The following is an 18,870-nucleotide window of genomic DNA, read 5'->3' on the forward strand; positions in this document are numbered from 1 at the left end:
TTTCATCCGGTCATCCACAGACCAGGATTGCTTTTCCTTAGCCCATTGTAACCTTGTTTTTTTCTGTTTAGGTGTTAATGACGGCTTTCATTTTCTGTATGTAAATCCCATTTCCTTTAGGTGGTTTCTTACAGTTTGGTCACAGACGATGACTCCAGTTTCCTCCCATTCGTTCCTCATTTGCTTTGTTGTGCATTTCCTGTTTTGGAGACATATTGCTTTAAGTTTCTGGTCTTGACGCTTTGATGTCTTCCATGGTCTACCAATATGTTTGCCTTTAACAACCTTCCCATGTTGTTTGTATTTGGTCCAGATTTTAGACACAGCTGACTGTGAGTAACCAACATCTTTTGCAACATTGCGTGATGATTTACCCTCTAAGAGTTTGATAATCCTCTCCTTTGTATCAATTGACATCTCTCATGTTGGAGCCATGATTCATGTCAGTCCATTGGGTGCAACAGCTCTCCAAGGTGTGATCACTCCTTTTTAGATGCAGACTAATGAGCAGATCTAATTTGTTGCAGGTGTTAGCTTTGGGAATGAAATTTACATATTAAATTTAAAAAAATGGTTAAAAAAAAGTAACCATTACTGACTACTGTTTCTTGTTCTTGATTTCTCTTAGTGTTTCTTAAAGCCAGAAAGTTGCCATTTGAATGGACTTTAGTTTTGTGCCATGTCTGTTGGATCGCCCCGTACCAAGGTCGTGGGGTACTCGGTACCGGGCCCGTGGGGTTCAATGGGAGATGTCACAGTAGCTGTGACCCAGTCCGTGGCCCTGGGCGTCCATTGTAAAAGGGAAATGTTGAGCGTGTGGATGATGATGATTAAAGTTTATTAGTAAATGATTCGTGACGCCACCTGTTGTGCTCGGCAATGAAGATGTTAAGCCGACGCTGCAGACAGATCCTCTGGGACAGATGGTGTGGTGCAGCCCTCCACAGGTAGGGCTGTAGTCCCAGGGCAGTGTAGATGAAGAAGAGAGGTGTTAAGGGAGAGCGCAGTAATAAGCGGAGGACAGCAGGGCATGCAGTTCCAAAGCTTTACTCACAGTCTGTTGTGCATACAGGTGCCCGCCTCGGTGCTGTGTCCTCCAGGTCAGGAGCTCAGTCAACCTCCAGGCAAGATGAAGTACTCCCTTCCAACACTCCGTCAACATATGTGCCTTTTCTGAACGTCTCCTTTGTGCGCCTATAGTGAAGTACTCACAGTACTGAGTTACACTGGAGTTCCTCCTGTCAGATGTTCCTATGAACTCTACTTGTACGGCAGACAGCTGTAGCCTGCTTCGGGGACTCCTTGCTACTAAGTCCCAGCTCACTCTCGATGCTGTGGGCTGTGGTGCCTTCAAGTCTTGTGTGGGAATAAAGTGGTGACAACTTCTATTCCTCCGGTGTCTGTCGCAGGACCATTAGTATCCATACAACCTCGGGGACCGGACCCCGGCCTTGCACGGTGAACTTGGGAAGGGTTCTGCTCTAACCCTGATCCTTAGTCCTCCTCTCCTTACGTTCCGTACTAATCCTTCTTTCTTATGGAGAGAGTCAGGCTTTCTATCAATGTCTCTTTCCTGTGCCAGCGGACCCAGGTCACTGAGGTCGGCTGCAGCACGTCCTTCATCCATCACACTCAGGGGATCTTCACTCTTCCTCTCCCTCTGTCAGACTGACTGACTGCCCGACTCCTAAGCTCTTCCCGCTCTTTTGATGCCAACTAACTCCACCCGCCTCCCAGCATGCTTTGTGTTACAAGCAGGGAGCCACCAAAGGGTGCTTTGCTACACTACTATGTTGTGTGGGATGCAGGTGTTGGAGTGTGGTCAGGTGTCTCCACCTTACCTGAATGGTGGGTGTTATGAATGGGTCACCGAGGAGGAAAAGTAAACAAGCTAAGTCACAGAAAACCAGAGAGGTTGGTAACTATGCAGATTGCAGACCCCTGATCCTAACCACACAACTAGCAGCAGCCGTGGAGCGTTCCTACGATGATCCTAGACGCCTCATCACGGCCGGAGGACTAAATAAGCCTAAAGCAAGAAAAGGGGAAAACAAACTGCCCCAGAGCAGACCCCAAAGGAATAGACAGCCCCCACACATGTATTGACGGTGAAACAAGATGAAAACACAAACACAGGCAGGAAAATAGGCTGAGCAAATGATGGGGTCCAAACTAACTAGAAAGGATAGGAAAGGAAAGACACTGTCTGCAATCTGCCCAAAAAACCCTACAAAAATAATATCCAACACTTCTGATAACAAAATTAACCCTGAAGTCACTAGACTTCTCCCACTACATCAGCACTCTGAAATATTCTGAGACAGAGCAAAAAAGAGGCCAATCTAATAAGGGACAAAAAGCAAATTTGGCAAATACAGATAAATAAGAGTGGAAATTCAGCACAGCCCCAGCCGGGGCTGGCTGACCACACAAAAAACTGAATAGACCAACAAAATCAAGTGTGAACATTAGCAGAAACACTTAGCTTGAAATGACTGGAACAGAGCTGAAATCCAAGACCTGAACAAGCCAGAAGGAATCACCAGCACCAGAATAGGGTGTCGGCTGTCTTAAATCCAGTCTGAGAATCCAGAGATCCAATCGTTATCCTCATCATCAGGTGGCAGATTTAAATCAACCTCACTACCTCCTGTTACCACCAGAGGGAGCCCGGAAGGAGAACTCACAACTGGTAGACCAGAAAATGAGTTCACAACAGGTGGGGTACCACACCTCAGGAAGAGGTGCAGTACCTCTGTGGCGACTGAACCCTCAGGGGCGCCACAGATTTGCTTTTTTTTTTACAAAATTAAACAACTGAATGAACATCCTCCAAGGCCAGTGATCCCATAATTTTTGCCATGGGTTGTACCACAGTAATGTTTCCATAAGATTAGTATAGCCCTCAGGGGATGGGTAGGAGGTGCAGTGTACAGACTGTAAAGTTGCCTTTTGTCATATCATCAATCCTAGATAGGACAACTTATTATTTTTTGGTTGAACATAGATCGAAAGAACATTCTGACTAACTCGCTGGACCACAGTCCACCATCATTTCAACACTGTGGAAGACCTAGTTGTAGTTTGTCCCACACAGTCCTTACAAGTATAGATAAAATCCCATAGATAACGCATTAGGAAAAATAATAAGAGCACTGTTGGAAGGAGTCACCCATTTTAGAGCCAATGCCCTTTAAGGGCCCTTTATAAGGGGTGATAATAGAATGATTGCTCGTATGAAAGTTTATTCCTGAGCATTGCCAAGTCAACATGTCCAGGGATCAACACCAAGAGATAATTCATTTGTCTGCAATTAATCGCACCTTTTAGGACAACATAAGACTCATTCTCTGTGGCATATTCCTTCGAGAAAACAGTAGATTTCTCACTTACAATAACAGAAGGCTGTTCTCACACTTTGAGGTCGCAATTACATTTTGTTTTCTGCGATTTTTAAAAAAAATTCAGCAAAAACATTTCTGTGTCTCTCTATGCACAACTCTTTCTCTACAAACGCATGAATGATTGGCTCAAACAAGCACACGTTTTCAATACATAGTAGTGGTTCAAAAAAAATAAATTATCTAGAGGGAGAACAAAAAGATCAGGCGTCCGATTTCAAACTATCCATACAGGTATGGCAGATTGTAATTTAATGTGTATGGGTGGGTCTTTAGGCATTTGTTCTGAACGTTCAGCAAAATACAAGGTACCGAGGATACTTCGCTTCCAAACAAAGTACCTTGCATTCTAAACTACCTCTAACACCTTCCCAACCAGAGAGAGCTATTACAATGCTGCAAAAGTAGCTGGTTTTTAAGACAGTGATCAATAGCTAGTTAGGAGACAGGCAGTTTCCCAGCAGAAGGCGTTACCAAATCTTAAAGAGGTTAAAAAACGCAATGTGCAGAGGATTGTCGTTTTGACTGTGCATGTTCATTTTATGAGGCATTTTTGCAGCACACTTTCGAGTGCTATCCACCAGGAGAAGATTGTGTGCACGTACACTTCAAGTGCTTTATACTCGAGCAGCTTCTCCGTCCAAACGAGTGCCTGTCAACGATTACCGCAAGTCTCTGCGCTCTTTTTCTTCCATTTACATGGAATAATCAGCAGCACTGTATGCGACCAAACGATCATTAGTGAAATTGGATCTCTGTGCATACAGTTTCATCTGCAGTTCATTCCCTGCATAAAATACGTGATCTAAAAAACCCACACAAGTATTAGTTTCATTGGAGGACAAGTTTACGCAAACCAATGGACGGGAACGAAAAGTCGCACGAGCGTTCTTCAGTCTGATCATCGGCTATCGAAAGCGTAGATATCAAATATTGTCTGTTGGGTCGGTGAGCTATCCTTACGTGAATCATTTATTGTATTCATAATTACTATTTTTTATGGTCTATATAGTTTTAAAAAAACATAAGCAAAAATGTAATTCTATACATGGCTCACCTTTTTGTGATATAAAATGTCTACACTTCCCAACCTTTAAAAATAATGAGAAAAGTTGAAAAGTTGTGGATGGTATGAAATCATGAGATCGACCACACTATACCCCCGTTGACTTCTGCATCGTGCTGTACTAACAATGCTAAATGGGATCATCTATTACCAGAAACATAACACAACCCGCCATTCATGTTCACCAATCATCAGTGCCTCTAATTAGAAATAGCAGAGCTAATTTGATGACACATTACAGATTTTGTTTCCCCATTCTCCTCAGTAACTGGGGGAACCATACTAGTCCGTCCATCTGAAATTTCATCTAGTTAAGCTTCCTAGTCACAATGAGGCAGCTAATCCTCCCTGACATCATCACAGTGCCCGTCCTCCACACCGCCTCTGCATGCAAACTTCTATGTTCAATGCAAAAGGGGGGGAATTGTGTTCTTTTGTGAAAATATTCAACGGCCATTCCCGCTAGGCTTTGTGTGCCACAGGAAAGTGATTAATAAATTATTGTATACATGCTTAATGTAGTACAAAGGGCACAGCACAGTATACATGTCAGCGTACTGATTGTGGGAGATTAGGACGCCCATCTATAAAGATCCTGCTACACAAATCACCTGCAGACACTTGACTTTTTCTGAGACTAAAATTGCGGAATTTGCCAAATAGCCAGAATTTATTGGGTTCTCTTAGAAGCCAAATGAAGATATACGTCGGTCAAATTTATCCTCCTTCAATATGCTACTTCTTGGATATGACCAGCCCTAGCCAAACCCCAATACAGTAATGTTATTTTAGGGTTTGGTGGCTGTTTGGATCTTATGTAGGTATTTAAAGAAGTTGTCTGATTAGAAAATACAATAATATTAAAGATGGAAAGATATTAAAATTTGAGAGTCCTCAGTGGTTGATACCTTTTAATGGCTAAAGTCTTTCACATGTGGTTGTCCTGAGGAAGGAGTTGGATTTGACTCTGAAGTGCGTTGACAAATAAGCCATCTTCAACATTCACCATCAGAGAGGAACCAGAGGGCCCCCATACATTTAACAGTACTGGCTAGTTGCAAAAAAATTATGGGTTCAACCAGATGACTTTTTCTCTTAAAACAGTTTGTTAAAATACAGAGAATGCAAATTCACAAGTTCAATAAGAAATAGTGACATCTCCAAGGACACATCAAGTGATTCCATGTACTCGGTCACAAGCTGCTTGTGTATAGTATCAGTGGAGAACCAGGGGAATTTAAATGTCATACTGCATTAATCACATGTACTGTAAGCCTCGGCACAATAAAGGTCAGTTTAACCCTGTAAAGAACCATGTATTTCGCACCTTCAGGACCTGACCATTTTTTTTCTTTTTTGTATTCCACAAACTGGGGGGATAAGGCCAAAGAGATAAGATCTTTAAGGGGGCCACTAATCTTAAGTAGGGAAATGTATAGGCTATGCAATGCTGACAGAGAAATACGATATTGCCCAGGGTCTTTAGTGCTCAATTATTAGAAGTAGAATGCTACAAACCAATATTTCGTGTATGGGAAAGAATAAGTAGGCGGCACTCCCGAATCAGACGCTGTTTTATTCAACAGACACTTGGAGCAGGCAGCGAAGGTTGTTCACATATGTGGCATTCATTAGGCAATGGCAGTTTTTTATGTAGCTAACGCTTCATTTAGCTAATGCACCTGATGAAGCATTAGCTGCAGGGTGAAACAAACATCACCTAATGTGTACAACCCCTAATGACCACTCCAGATGCCTACTGAATAGTGACATTTGGTGAACAGCACCATAACACCAGGGTAAGTGCCACTATTAAGGATTTTTTTATCTGCAGCAGAAGAAATACCGCATTTTTCAGACTATAAGATGCACTTTTTCCCAAAAAAATTTGGGAGGATAATGGGATGATGCGTCTTATAGTCCAAACATAGGCTTACCGGGGGGGTTGGGTCTGTGGTATAGCAGCGGAATCGGCGGCGGCAGACGTGTGGTGATGCTGAGGCTCAGTGTCGCCGGTGTGGAGTGCATCGTTTGTTTCCTTGCGGCCATCTTCCTGAAGACGTGGGATCCCGGAGGCAACGTATGCGCAGATTGAGATCTCTACGGCCCTCAGCTTCAGGAAAATGGCCGCCGGAGGCCACACGAGCGCAAACTGAGATGGCCGCCGAGAAAGCGGTGCTGTACTCGGCTCTGCTCACCATGGACACCGAGCTATGGTGTCGCCTCATTTCTTCCTGAGGAAGGGACCCTGCTCTGCTTCACCACTGACAACGGACCCGCAGCATCGCACCCCGGAACTGCAGCATTGCCCCACTTTTGCTGCCGCCAGCATCCTGAGGAAGGGACCCTGCTCCACGCTCTGCCTCACCGCCGACACTGGACCTGCAGCATTGCACCCCGTGACTGCAGTACTTCTGCTGCCGCCGGCTTCCTGAGGAAGGGACCATGCCTCCTGTGACCCCGCTCTACCACCACTGGCCCTCAGGTAAGATACCTTAACAAGACAGACCCCAATCTTATATAAAACTTTTTTTTCTGCTATTTTCCACCCCAATATTTGGGGTGTGTTTCATGGACAGGTGCGTCTTATGGTCCGAAAAATACGGTATGCCATGTGTAACAAATTCAGCTCAACCCTGAAAGTTTTAAGCCATGGCTTGCTTAGATATACAAGAGGTATCTCATATCTTCCTATGAGTGTACATTGGCATTACCTCTCCTTCTATCATGACTACAAGTCAATATGGATCATATAAAAAGCCTTGCCACTTGAAATGGGATAAAAATCCAAACCAGAACCTCCACTAGAATCACTGCAAAGCAGGAGATTGTTCGGTTGGGTGAGAGATCTTACGACAGGATTTCTGAAAGGTAAACTTTCTACTTAAGGTGATCACCAACCCGCCTTAGGAAGACCTATAGGCTAGGCAATACTATGCATACGTTATTTCCCATGGAGCGCTGCATAGTCTATATGTCTCCCAAAACAGGCATATGCAAATGGTTCTGGTTTGGTTTCATATCTTAAGTCAATTACGTTTTTAAAAAACAGTGTTTTAACTAATACATATTGTGTGGTATAATAAGCTCTGCTCCATTTAAATGAACAATGTCAAGCTTCAGACATGGCCCTTGGGCCAGAGTGGCATTATTTTTGGTAAAGAATAATCTGACCATTCCTCCAAACCCTCCAGGAATCCCTGAAAGAGTCACTAACAAACTTACTTGTCAGGTTTCAAGTCTCTGTGCACGATTCCATAGTTATGGAGATATTCCAGGGCCAGAACAGTTTCAGCAAAATACATTCGGGCCATGTCTACGGGCAAAGGTCCCATGTTCTTCAGGAGGGTGGCGCAGTCTCCTCCTAAAGAAGAAAGCAAATGTGACAGGTGATTGATAGAGAATGTAGTAGTCAGTCCACAAATACAGTGACATGGTCAGTGAGCGCAGAGTTTTTCCTGGACGCATCTTTCAGACTCTTTAAAAATTCTGTAAGGTGCATAATAACAACCTTAAGAATTTGTTTATTTCCTCCAAACCTTTGGTATTGTATTTATGGCATTCTCCAGTCGTTAATCTTTTTGCATGCTTGGTGTGTGTTTTGTGTACTTTGTTGGTGGTAGTCATAGGAACAAAACGGTCCCATAACTTTAGAATACAAGGCAGGAATTGTTCTTATCAGGAGCAGAACAATGCTGACTGCAGTACAAATATGTCAAGACTTAAAATAATAAAACGCGGTAGTCATTATACAATGTGTTCAAGCTACAAAAATAGACAAAATGAAATTATCAAGGAAAGATACTTCCAATTACTGTCTATATCCAAAATGCTAAAAGTGTTAGTGTCTACAGTACATGAACAGAATGTCCAATTACTTTATTTCTAAATCCTAACTGAGATGTGTATTTGTTATTTTTCCAAAAAACACAGTATGCTCTACAGCAGATTAATGGAAAAATGTGACCACTCCTACATGCATTTCTTTTAAACAGCATTTCAAATAATGAACATATTTTGCTTTTTTACAAGCATTTTGTATATTTTATTTTTATTCTATACCCTTTATTGAAAATTACCAGAATAATAGAAAATCAAATACAAAATTCAGGTTATTGTCCAACGTTGTGAACTCTCAATAAGAAGTGTAATACAATGAAGAGAAAGGAAAGTGGGAGAAAGGGGTACGCGCCACAAGACAAGGAGTAAGAAACGATGGGAGGATAAGGGCAAAGGGAATGAAGGAGGAAGCTTTTATGGTCATGATGCCACCAAGTGTCTAGGAAGCTGGTTGTGGTGTCAGACATCCAAGGGGCCATAGGACCCTCCAGAGGCCATAGTGCGGCCCCAATGAAAAGACTTTGATGCTTTGCAAATATATAGGAAAACACTGACTGTTATCTTCCTAGTGTCCTGGGAGGAACGTTCAGTAAGTAGTTTAGGAGATCCAGGGGAAGGCGAATGGAAAAGAAGACCTCTACCAACATCCCCAATTTATAAGCTTTTTTTTTTTTTACTTTGCAACGTTTTGATATGCATTTTTCCTGCATCTTCAAAACTGTATAAAAACCAGAAAACCGCTGAGTACAATCATCTTTTGAACTGTGCAAAAGGTCATTTCACCCAATGAATGAGTGTTTTGCTCATTCATCAAGAGATCGGCAGCCTGTTTACATGGAAAGATTACCGTGAAACTAGTATTTTTAACAACACTCCCCCATTATCTTGCAATGTAAATGCAGTTTTACAAAAGCTACAAACCTCTACAGGAAGGATTACAAAAACTGCCAAAAGCACATATGTAGAGGAATAATGGTCAGCCATTGATATCACCATTCACTGATCTAATCAATAGATCAACGAGTCTGACACGTATTGTAGATGTCCAGTGTATCCTCCTGTAATCTGCATTATTGCTTTTCTCCATGTCACTTAATTTACTTAGCTTGAGACATTAAAAAAAAACAAAACATACAAGCTATCTATTCGGTTTTGACGTTGGCAGGATTCCCAAAAGGTTCTTGCTTCTGACGTCCAAATATATGAGAAACGATGGGTAGACATATACTCAACCAGTGTTCCCCAAGCTGTGGCTCTCCAGCTGTTGTACCTTTACAACGTCCAACGAGCCCTGGCAGAAAGAAGCTGTCAGGGCACAGAGAGTTGTAGCTTCATAACAGCTGGAGAGCTACAGCTTGGGGAACACTGCATTAAACAAAGAATGAATCAATCTACCTCATAAATCCTGTGGCATAATTTAAAAATGAAAATTACTACAAAATGGAAATATAAAGAAGTTAATGGAGATTTTCCAGAACATTTGCATTCTGATAGTATTCAGCTGAAAAAAAGCACTTGAAAATTCAACCCATTCTCTTGTCAATACATAGATGGCAGTCCTCAATGGCTTTTAGTAATATATACATATCTGTTCTTTTTCATTCCAGAAAACCCCTGTAACGTTGCAGCCGGACAAGTCATGGATGGCGTGTATGTATATCGTTGAGGTGCCTAGCCTCGGTGATGAAAAACCCAGAGAGCAAGCTCCAGCACAAATAGTGTCGAGAAGGTTTTAATGGGCCTGGATTTTGGGTCCAGGTTTTAAGGAACAACTGGAAGAGTTGGGCGGGACTGGTCATTCCTACACTGCAATTTAGGAGGTGCATTTGGTATAATCAGATAAATGAATTGCTCCATAATGGTCTGTATGTGGAGGATGAAAGACCTTGTTTATATGGCTCAGTCTTTGCCAAAGGCAGTGAGCAAAGGACTAACATCTAAATACGTGAGGCAGTGCTATGTATGGACTAATTATTTTCTGTTTTGGTTCTGTTATACTTTTAGTGTCCAGAAGAAGCTGTGTTATTTGAACTTTATCAGGAAGCTTATGAAAATAATAAACTTCACTTATTTTGGACCTGACTACATTGCCTGCCTATGTGAATGATACTGACTACCAAAGAGCTTGATCACTTACATCCCCCATCCCATCCACTGCGATTCCATCAGACATTGAAGACTCTGTTCACACTAGTGTGATTGCTTCCACTGAAAAATGACCGGTATTGCAGATCTATTTCTAAGAGAATCCGAACAAATCATGGCAGATCCTGTTGATTTCTAATGTTGACTATCACATGTTCATAAGGACTCAGGTACTTTGGGGGTCAGAAAAGCTCAGTTGATGTGCTATTCCTGGCATCAAAAATACAGATCGTGCCAAAGAAAAGGGGATAAACAATCAATGGTGAACTGTGTAAGTGCAGTCCACTAACTGAAAGAATTATGCTTGCCGCTACTCTACATTGGTACAAAAAACAGAATCCTTTAAGTAAAGTCTGGAATTTCAAATAATCAACAATTCTCAAAGAAAAGCGTGATACATAATGGCAAATAAAAAAACCATCTTACCTTCGACATACTCCATGACCATACATAAATGACGCTTTGTCTCAAAGGAGCAGTACATGCTGACAACAAAAGGATTCTCTGCAAATGTTAAAATGTCCCTCTCCACGAAGGCCTGTTGAATTTGATTTCGAAGGACTAAGTTCTGCTTATTGATTTTCTTCATTGCAAATCTCTGACGGGTTTCTTTATGTCTGACTAAGTAAACAGCCCTGGAGATAGAAATAAAAAATCCATGATTCGTAATGAATTTTAGTTAATGCTTATTAATAGAAAACATGCAGTACCAAACAAAACAAGAGTGAGTGGGAAAAGATCTTTGGCATGAGCTAAATTATTTAAAACCTTTAATTTGAACAAAAAAGGTTTTCAACGCGGCAACTGGAATAAGTATTTGCCATTTCTTGCAAACAAGATTAAGTGATCGGGTGGATTTCGATTTCTTTTAAGAGAAACAGAACAAAAACATGAATGAAAACGGTCAACTCTTGTTGTAAGATTACCTGGTGCCAAGGTTTCCTTCCCTGTCCCCAATGCTAGGGGCACCTTAGTTATCCCTGCTCTCTGGATTACGTCTGACAGTGAAGACACCAGGGCCACCTACACCTTGCTGAACTCCTGATTCAGCCCTATATCTGTCCTCCTCCCAGGAAAGTGGGGAGTAATGGTGTATGTATATACACAAACTAGACTAACAAGGAATGATGTACAGAGATAAATGAAAATACCCATCATACAAATACGCACTCATAAACAATGGAGGAACACTGGAGAAAAAAGGAAGGAAAACCAAATAGGAGAGAATGAGAGAGGATGAGGATTTGCACACACCAAGCAACAGTCACAGATCATCATTTCAAACGCCTCTACTCCACACCAATCATTATAAGACTAACACTGGCAATCCAGCTTGAGAGAGGCAAGTATATATAGGAGAGGAAAGTGGCCAATACTAAACAGCTAAGATCATCCAAGCAGGAAAGCTTCAGACACACTAAGCAGAACAGTTTAACCCCTGCACTGCTAACAAAAACCTGCACCATTTAATATGTAGGATACGTGCTTCTAATCAGCGCAGGAGTACGTCAAATCAGAAACTGCGGTCTTCTGGACGCTCTCTGTTATGGTAAACTCGTGACAGAAACTTCACCTTCTTCTAAATATAGACTTCTCTATAGATGTGGTTACATTTGAAACACGAAGCTTTCATTTGGAGTCTACATAATCTAGTATACAGCAGTGTTGACCTGTAACACACTTGTCTGACTGTATACAAATAGCCTCTCCAGAGAAAAATAGAGGAACTGAACTCTAGCGCCAACTATTGGATACAGTAATCCTAAAAGTCATTGTTGAACCTTTAACAAGCTTTGCCACATGATTTCAGATAAGAAGCCAGACAAGAAACTCACCTAGCCAAATCAAATCTCATGCTTTGCACTGAAGGATAGCAAACACCCCAAAAAATGTGTCTGCAAATAGAGTTTCTGGATTAGCTTCTTATCCTAAGTCATGTGGCTAGGCTTTCAAAGAGTTGAGACTGACTTTTAGGATTGCTACATCTAAAAAGTGGCGCTACAGTTCAAGTCCTCATCTGCTTTAAAGAGGTTATTTGCATATTTAAATTCCAAGAGGAGCATTACATGGCCTATAAGTCTCCTTACCCCAGTTTGGTAGTCTCCAAAAGCAGAATCATTCCCCCTTAGACACCTTGTCGGACAATAGGATGTAATGCTCAACAGGAATCCATAAAGTCTCCCCCAAAACCATCAGTCACCCATCACTAGACCTAACATGCATTCTGAGTGTAGCAGGTATGTCTAATTTATCTTTTCTGACGTTATTACAATAAGCAGTAGTACTAAACGTTAAATCATAAACTAACCTAACCGGAAAACCTAACTCTTAAGTAACTAGAAAACTCTGCACACATTCAATCAGAAACCAGATAGTCAGAAATTCCATCCGTAATCATCACAATGAACCTTTTTACACATGCAGAGAAATGCTGGTAAACATGAAGCTTTCTCTACTTTCATGGCAAATTTCCAGCAGAGCTTGGTGAACAGATGCTGCATTCCAAATCTGTCGGAAATAAATCATGTTGAAAAAGTATTGAGTCACTGTGAGCCTTTTTTTGTAAGCCCATGTTCTTTTCCTGAAGGAACCATTGTATACGGCCATTTATGAAGCTTACCAATGGACAATAAATGTGGCTCTTAATCGGTCACTTGTTTCACAGTGTTCCAAACAGCCAGTACTTGTTCTTCTGCCCAATGGTAAAACATCAAAATGAGATTGATAAGAGGGCCGTAGAACAAGAGAAAAAGTGATTAAGATTTCAAAACTGATGGTATCTAAAGTACTTGGCCATCTTAAAGGCAAGTTATCATCAAGAACTGAACTACTGTTCAAATCAAATTTTTGTGTTACATTTTTTTTTTAATTTTATTTTTTTTTACTTTTTTTGAAAGCCAATTCATTGTGAAGGAAGGGAAGCAGAGTCAGCACTGATACAGGCGATTGTGAATAGTGAACCCTTTGCTATCAGCTGTGTGTAATAGCTGCCTGCCTCTGGTGATATGAAGCTTGCTGAAAACTCTTCTTTAGAGGAAATCTGTCAGTAGGATCAACCCTCCTAAGCCGTCTATATGGGCATGAAGGTCATAGAAAAAGGAATAAAATTATATCTTGCCATCTGAAATCCCATGCATTATTCCAGGAAAATCCAAGCTGCCCCTAATATATAAATGAGGTGTTAGAATATATGGGCAAGGCATAGATCTCCCTAAGAACCTGCCTCCGGAGTTTATTTCAAATGAAAAGGGGCTGTTACCAGTGTGAGACATGTAATGACTGACAGTCTGCTCTCCTGCTTTACATGTCTCACACAGATTACGCACCCTTTCATTTATAATAAGCTCTGGAGGCCGATTCTCAGGGAGATCTATTCTATGTCCCATACATAGATCTGAACAGCTCATTTACGTATTAAGAAAAACATGGATTATTCTGGAATAAGACATCGGATCACAGATGTCAAGGTATCATTTTATTCAATCTCCTATGACCTCAATGCATATATAGACGACTTAGGAAGGTTGATCGTACAGACAGGAAGTAGGAGTTTAAATAATGTTCAGTGGCCAGTATGAAAACCCCAAGATCACCAGGTTTTTTTTGTAATATGAAAAAAACCCTGCAAAAAAACAAACATTTAATAAAAAACGAAATTTAAACAATTGGAAATTTTCTGATAACGCAGTCCACTATGTCTGCCTCCAGTAGGCGTTTACGCCCGAAAATGATGTGTAGCTAAGCGCGTTAGCTCCGTCAGCTTCATTACAGTCTATGGCTCCACTGGCGGATACGTCCAAATCCCGTTGTGCGGGGGGGGGGGGACGCAAGCCCCGACGGGATCCACAAATGTGCAGAAAAGCGCAACGTCAAAGCACCCTAAGATAGTAAACAATTAATCGAGTATTATAAGAAAGGATCTAATATATTATATGTGTGTATACGTAAACATTGCAAGAGTGCGGCAAATGTCCCATAAATAGACAGAACTGCATCAAATGCTGCAAACTACAAGAACCAGAGTTGTGAAGTTAGAATTGGATTCATTTCAAGTCTTGGACACCGTTGCAGGTATTTTTTGAGAAACGTATTTTTTACAACGCTGAGCGCTTAGACCGGCTTATAGGGTCTCTCAAATGTCAGCGGAGATATTTCATAGCAATTAACCTATGACACCGTTCAGAACCTGACTGTACAAGTAAGGCCTTAGTGAAGGAGCCAGCGCGGTTAAAACACAGCAGAATTATTTCATTTCCTCCATTAAAATTCTAATCAAAAGTACTCGGAGAACCTTACAAATCCCAGGAAATCATTACATGAATCTGTAATTCCCAAACGTATAAACTACATATGAAAATTATACGTGCTGCAATCTTTGACTTGATTCTATTCATTTTCTTCCGTCTCTAAGGCTCACGTTACATATACATTATATTTAGTCATTTACGCTGGCCAATTGTCACTATAAAAAAAATATTTTCTAACAATCACTACAATATTTGGATAAAAGTATAAAATGTAGCAAGGATAAAAGATTATACTATCAATTATTTTGACTGATTGCGAAATTAAAATGATCTCTATTAGAGTTTCTGCACCGATTGGATAAAGTAGGATATTTGCATTATTAAGCGCATTTTCTTACATGTGTTTTTATCAAGCTTTTGTTGCTAAGGTTTTTGTCCCTTTTAGGTATGTTTTAAAAGGGAATCTGTCAGTAGAATCAACCCTCTATCCATCTATACAGGCACGCAGGTCACTTTATCCAGCTTCGATGTCTTATTCCAGAGAAATCCACATTTTGTTTTATATGTATATGAACTGTTCAGAACCATAGGTCAGGCTTGAGAATCTGCCTCCAGATCTTATTATTCAGCTTCCTATGACTTACATGCCCACATAGACGACTTACAGGTGCATCTCACAAAACTAGAATATCATCAAAAAGTTAATTTATTTCAGGCCTTCAATACAAAAAAGTGAAACTCATATTATATAGAGTCATTACAGAGTGATCTATTTCACGTGTTTATTCCTGTTAATGTTGATGATTATGGCTTACAGCCAATGAAAACCCAAAAGCCATTACCTCAGTAAATTAGAATACTTTTTAACAGCAGCTTGATAAAATGATGTTAAAATCTGAAATGTTGGCCTACTGAAATGTATGTTCAGTAAGCGCACTCAATACTTGGTCAGGGCTCCTTTAGCATCAATTACTGCATCAATGCTGCGTGGCATGGAGGCGATCAGTCTGTGGCACTGCTGAGGTGTTATGGAAGCCCAGGTTGCTTTGATAGCAGCCTTCATCTCACTTGCATTGTGGGGTCTGGTGTCTCTCACCTTCCTCTTGACAATACCCCATAGATTCTCTATGGGGTTAAGGTAAGGCGAGTTTGCTGGCCAATCAAGCACAGTGATACTGTTGCTTTTAAACCAGGTATTGGTACTTTTGGCAGTGTGGACAGGTGCCAAGTCCTGCTGGAGAATGAAATTTCCATCTCCAAAAAGCTTGTCGGCAGAGGGAAGCATGAAGTGCTCTAAAATTTCCTGGTAGACGGCTACTCTGACTTTGGTCTTGATAAAATACAGTGGACCTTCACCAGCAGATGACATGGCTCCCAAACCATCACTGATTGTGGAAACTTCACACTAGACCTCAAGCAGCTTGGATTGTGGCCTCTCCAGACTCTGGGACCTTGATTTCCAAGGTCTAGTGTGAAGTATCCACAATCAGTGATGGTTTGGGGAGCCATGTCATCTGCTGAAATAACAGAAATAAACACGTGAAATAGATCACTCTCTAATGACTCTATAGAATATATGTGCTTCACTTTTTGTATTGAAGATCTGAAATAAAATAACTTTCTGATGATATTCTAATTTTGTGAGATGCACCTGTAGAAGGGTTGATCCCACTGACAAATTCCCTTTAATAAAGCTGCTATGTTTTTGATACTCTTCTCATTATGTGGCTTTGACAAAACAGTATTGACACAGTCAGGTTCAGACTACGTATGTTTTTATGGTGTTTCCGCAATGGAAAAAACACTAAAAACACAGCTAATGAAGAACGCAGAAAATCCGCGCATAAAACTTGGCGTACCTGCTAAAAAAATTGACATCTTCCAAAACGCAGAGCAGGTCAGTTCAGTTCACAAAGCATAAAAAAAAAAGCTCAGCAGGCATGAGATTTCTATAAATCCCATCCAAATTGTTGGAAGGGTGATACACTGATTATTTCGCACAGCAAAAATACAATGTCAAAAACTCGCCAAAACAAGAACTGATCATGAGTTACTGTGTCACGTAAGGTATCCATACACATTGGATTACAATTGATAACAATAAGCAGTTTCATCCCGTATGATTGATTTTCAACACTTAAAGGGACTAATTTAATTGTGTTCAATTCCTTTAGTTAGACAACATCAAAATAAGCAAATCTGCAATTGACTTCCTTTTTCAATTTTCTGTCATTCTCCTGCATTGAGGGCTTTTACCTAACAGTGTAAAGCTTTTTCCATGGAGCTTGGCTATCAGATCATGTCTATTACATTCAAGGAGAGGAGTCAACTCCTAACATTCCAGCCAGGTGTCTCCAGCCCATTTCTATTCAGCGGTTAGTTGCTCACCTTCTGACAAGCTACTGTTAAAAATCTTGCTAAATTACCAACTCTAAGGGCCCCATCACACATAGCGACTCATCAGCGATCCGGACAACGATATTAACTTGTCAGGATTGCTGGTGTGTCGCTACATGATCGCTGGTGAGCTGTCAAACAGGCAGCTTCACCAGCAATCAGCACCAGCGACGCCGAGCGTGCGGCGTCACTGTGTACGTTAGTTACCAGCGCGCTGATGCAGGGAGCTAGTAACTAAGGTACACATCGGGTTTCTAAGGGACGTGCGTCACTTAGAAACCCGATGTGTACCTTGGTTACCAGCTCCCTGCATCAGCGCGCTGGAAACTAAGGTACACATCGGGTTTCTAGAAACCCTGCGTTTACCTTTGTTACCAGCGCGCTGATCGCTGGTCTCCCGCCTGTTACACGCAGCGATGCGTGCTGGCCAGAGGGAGACCAGCGATCAAAAAAAATGTCCTGGCTATTCCAGGATGATCAGCGATAACCGGCAGGGGGGCCGGTCGCTGGTCAGTGTCACACACAGCGATCTTGCTGGTGAGATCGCTGTTGCGTCACAAAACTTGTGACTCAGCAGCGATCTCGCTAGCGAGATCGCTATGTGTGATGGGGGCTTAACACTGGCTGCTTCCAGAGCAGTTCTCCTAATCAAGGCTAAATCAAGCCTGTTTTGCAATACTCTTTCAGTGTAAACAGGCTGCTGAGCACCCAATGAAAAAGTATAATGTTTGCGGTGAAAAGAGCTTTTGTGCTAAACAAAAAGGACAAGACTGCCGAGAACAATGGAAGTCCATACACATTGAACAATCTACTACAGATGGCTCAGTTTGCCTCATTTACTGCAGGCTGCCTGTATAACCTGGCTAATTAAATGGTCACCAATCGGTAAAGGTTTACAGATCTGCAATTTTTGGGCGCTGACAATTGGTGAATGCACATAGGCTGCCATAACTCTCGGCAGTGTGAGTTATGAATACACATGACGATGCGCTGCCGAGAACGATGACCTTTTACCCGATGAGTGAGCGTTTTAATATATAATGTACGCCTCTTAGGCCTGTTTCACACATCCGTTTGTCTCCATCAGTCAAAATCTCTCTCTCGCTCTCTCCTGCCCGCTCCTGGATTATTATGTTTTTTTCAGCGCGGTTCCTTTAAAATTCACATATCGGGCGATCCCAGCGCACCAACGGTCCGGTAGCTCACGTTGGTGTATCGTTGCCCGCAGATCCGTTCTCCGCCTTTTTGGTGGCTACCAACTGACAAGGAAAACGTAAGTGTGAAACAGGCCTTACTCATGCAGAAGAAATTGCCAACGACACTGCTACTTTAGCAGGTGAATCAAGACAAAAGAAACAGGGTAACGTGTGATTGCATAAACTAAGTAATTGGAGGTGAACTGTTCGTTGTTGGTGACCGCGGCCTTCACTTTAGAGACGGAGCAGCAACCATTAAGCCTGCAGTTATATATGCAAATCAGAAATCAAGTGTAACTGAGACCCAGCACTTTTACAGACGCCTTGTACCTTCTGATCCCCACAGGATCTGTTCCTCTTGTGATTTCTACCTAAATTACACTGGCAGCTCCGTCTGCATTTTTTCTAATTGTAAGCAATGGGAGCGATTGTTGTGTTTTTTCTCCATGCAGGCGGTAGTGTCTTCAAAGCTGCTTTTCCACTGCATAGAATGTCAGTGACACAATGCTTTCTTTACGGGCGTCGGAACAGAATACATAATAAACTACATGTCATCCCCTGAGGAAGAAGTGGTTTTT

At 41.6% G+C, this 18,870-nt stretch overlaps 1 protein-coding gene across 8 annotated transcripts in view; it reads right to left on the bottom strand.

Annotated features, from left to right (window-relative positions):
- The window catches only part of MAST4 (microtubule associated serine/threonine kinase family member 4), a 699,637-nt gene that overhangs the window by 52,335 nt on the left and 628,432 nt on the right, over nucleotides 1–18,870 (bottom strand). For all 8 annotated transcript variants that reach the window (XM_073584205.1, XM_073584199.1, XM_073584201.1 and 5 more), the window contains 2 exons: nucleotides 10,879–11,087; nucleotides 7,693–7,831 (listed from right to left, as the gene is read on the bottom strand). In XM_073584205.1, coding sequence (XP_073440306.1) covers nucleotides 7,693–7,831; nucleotides 10,879–11,087 — 348 coding nt within the window. The remainder of the gene's footprint in view (nucleotides 1–7,692; nucleotides 7,832–10,878; nucleotides 11,088–18,870) is intronic.

Source organism: Dendrobates tinctorius, unplaced genomic scaffold (genome assembly GCF_039654945.1).
Source record: "Dendrobates tinctorius isolate UK_male_01 unplaced genomic scaffold, ASM3965494v1 ptg000083l, whole genome shotgun sequence".
NCBI classification, from domain to species: Eukaryota; Metazoa; Chordata; class Amphibia; order Anura; family Dendrobatidae; genus Dendrobates; species Dendrobates tinctorius.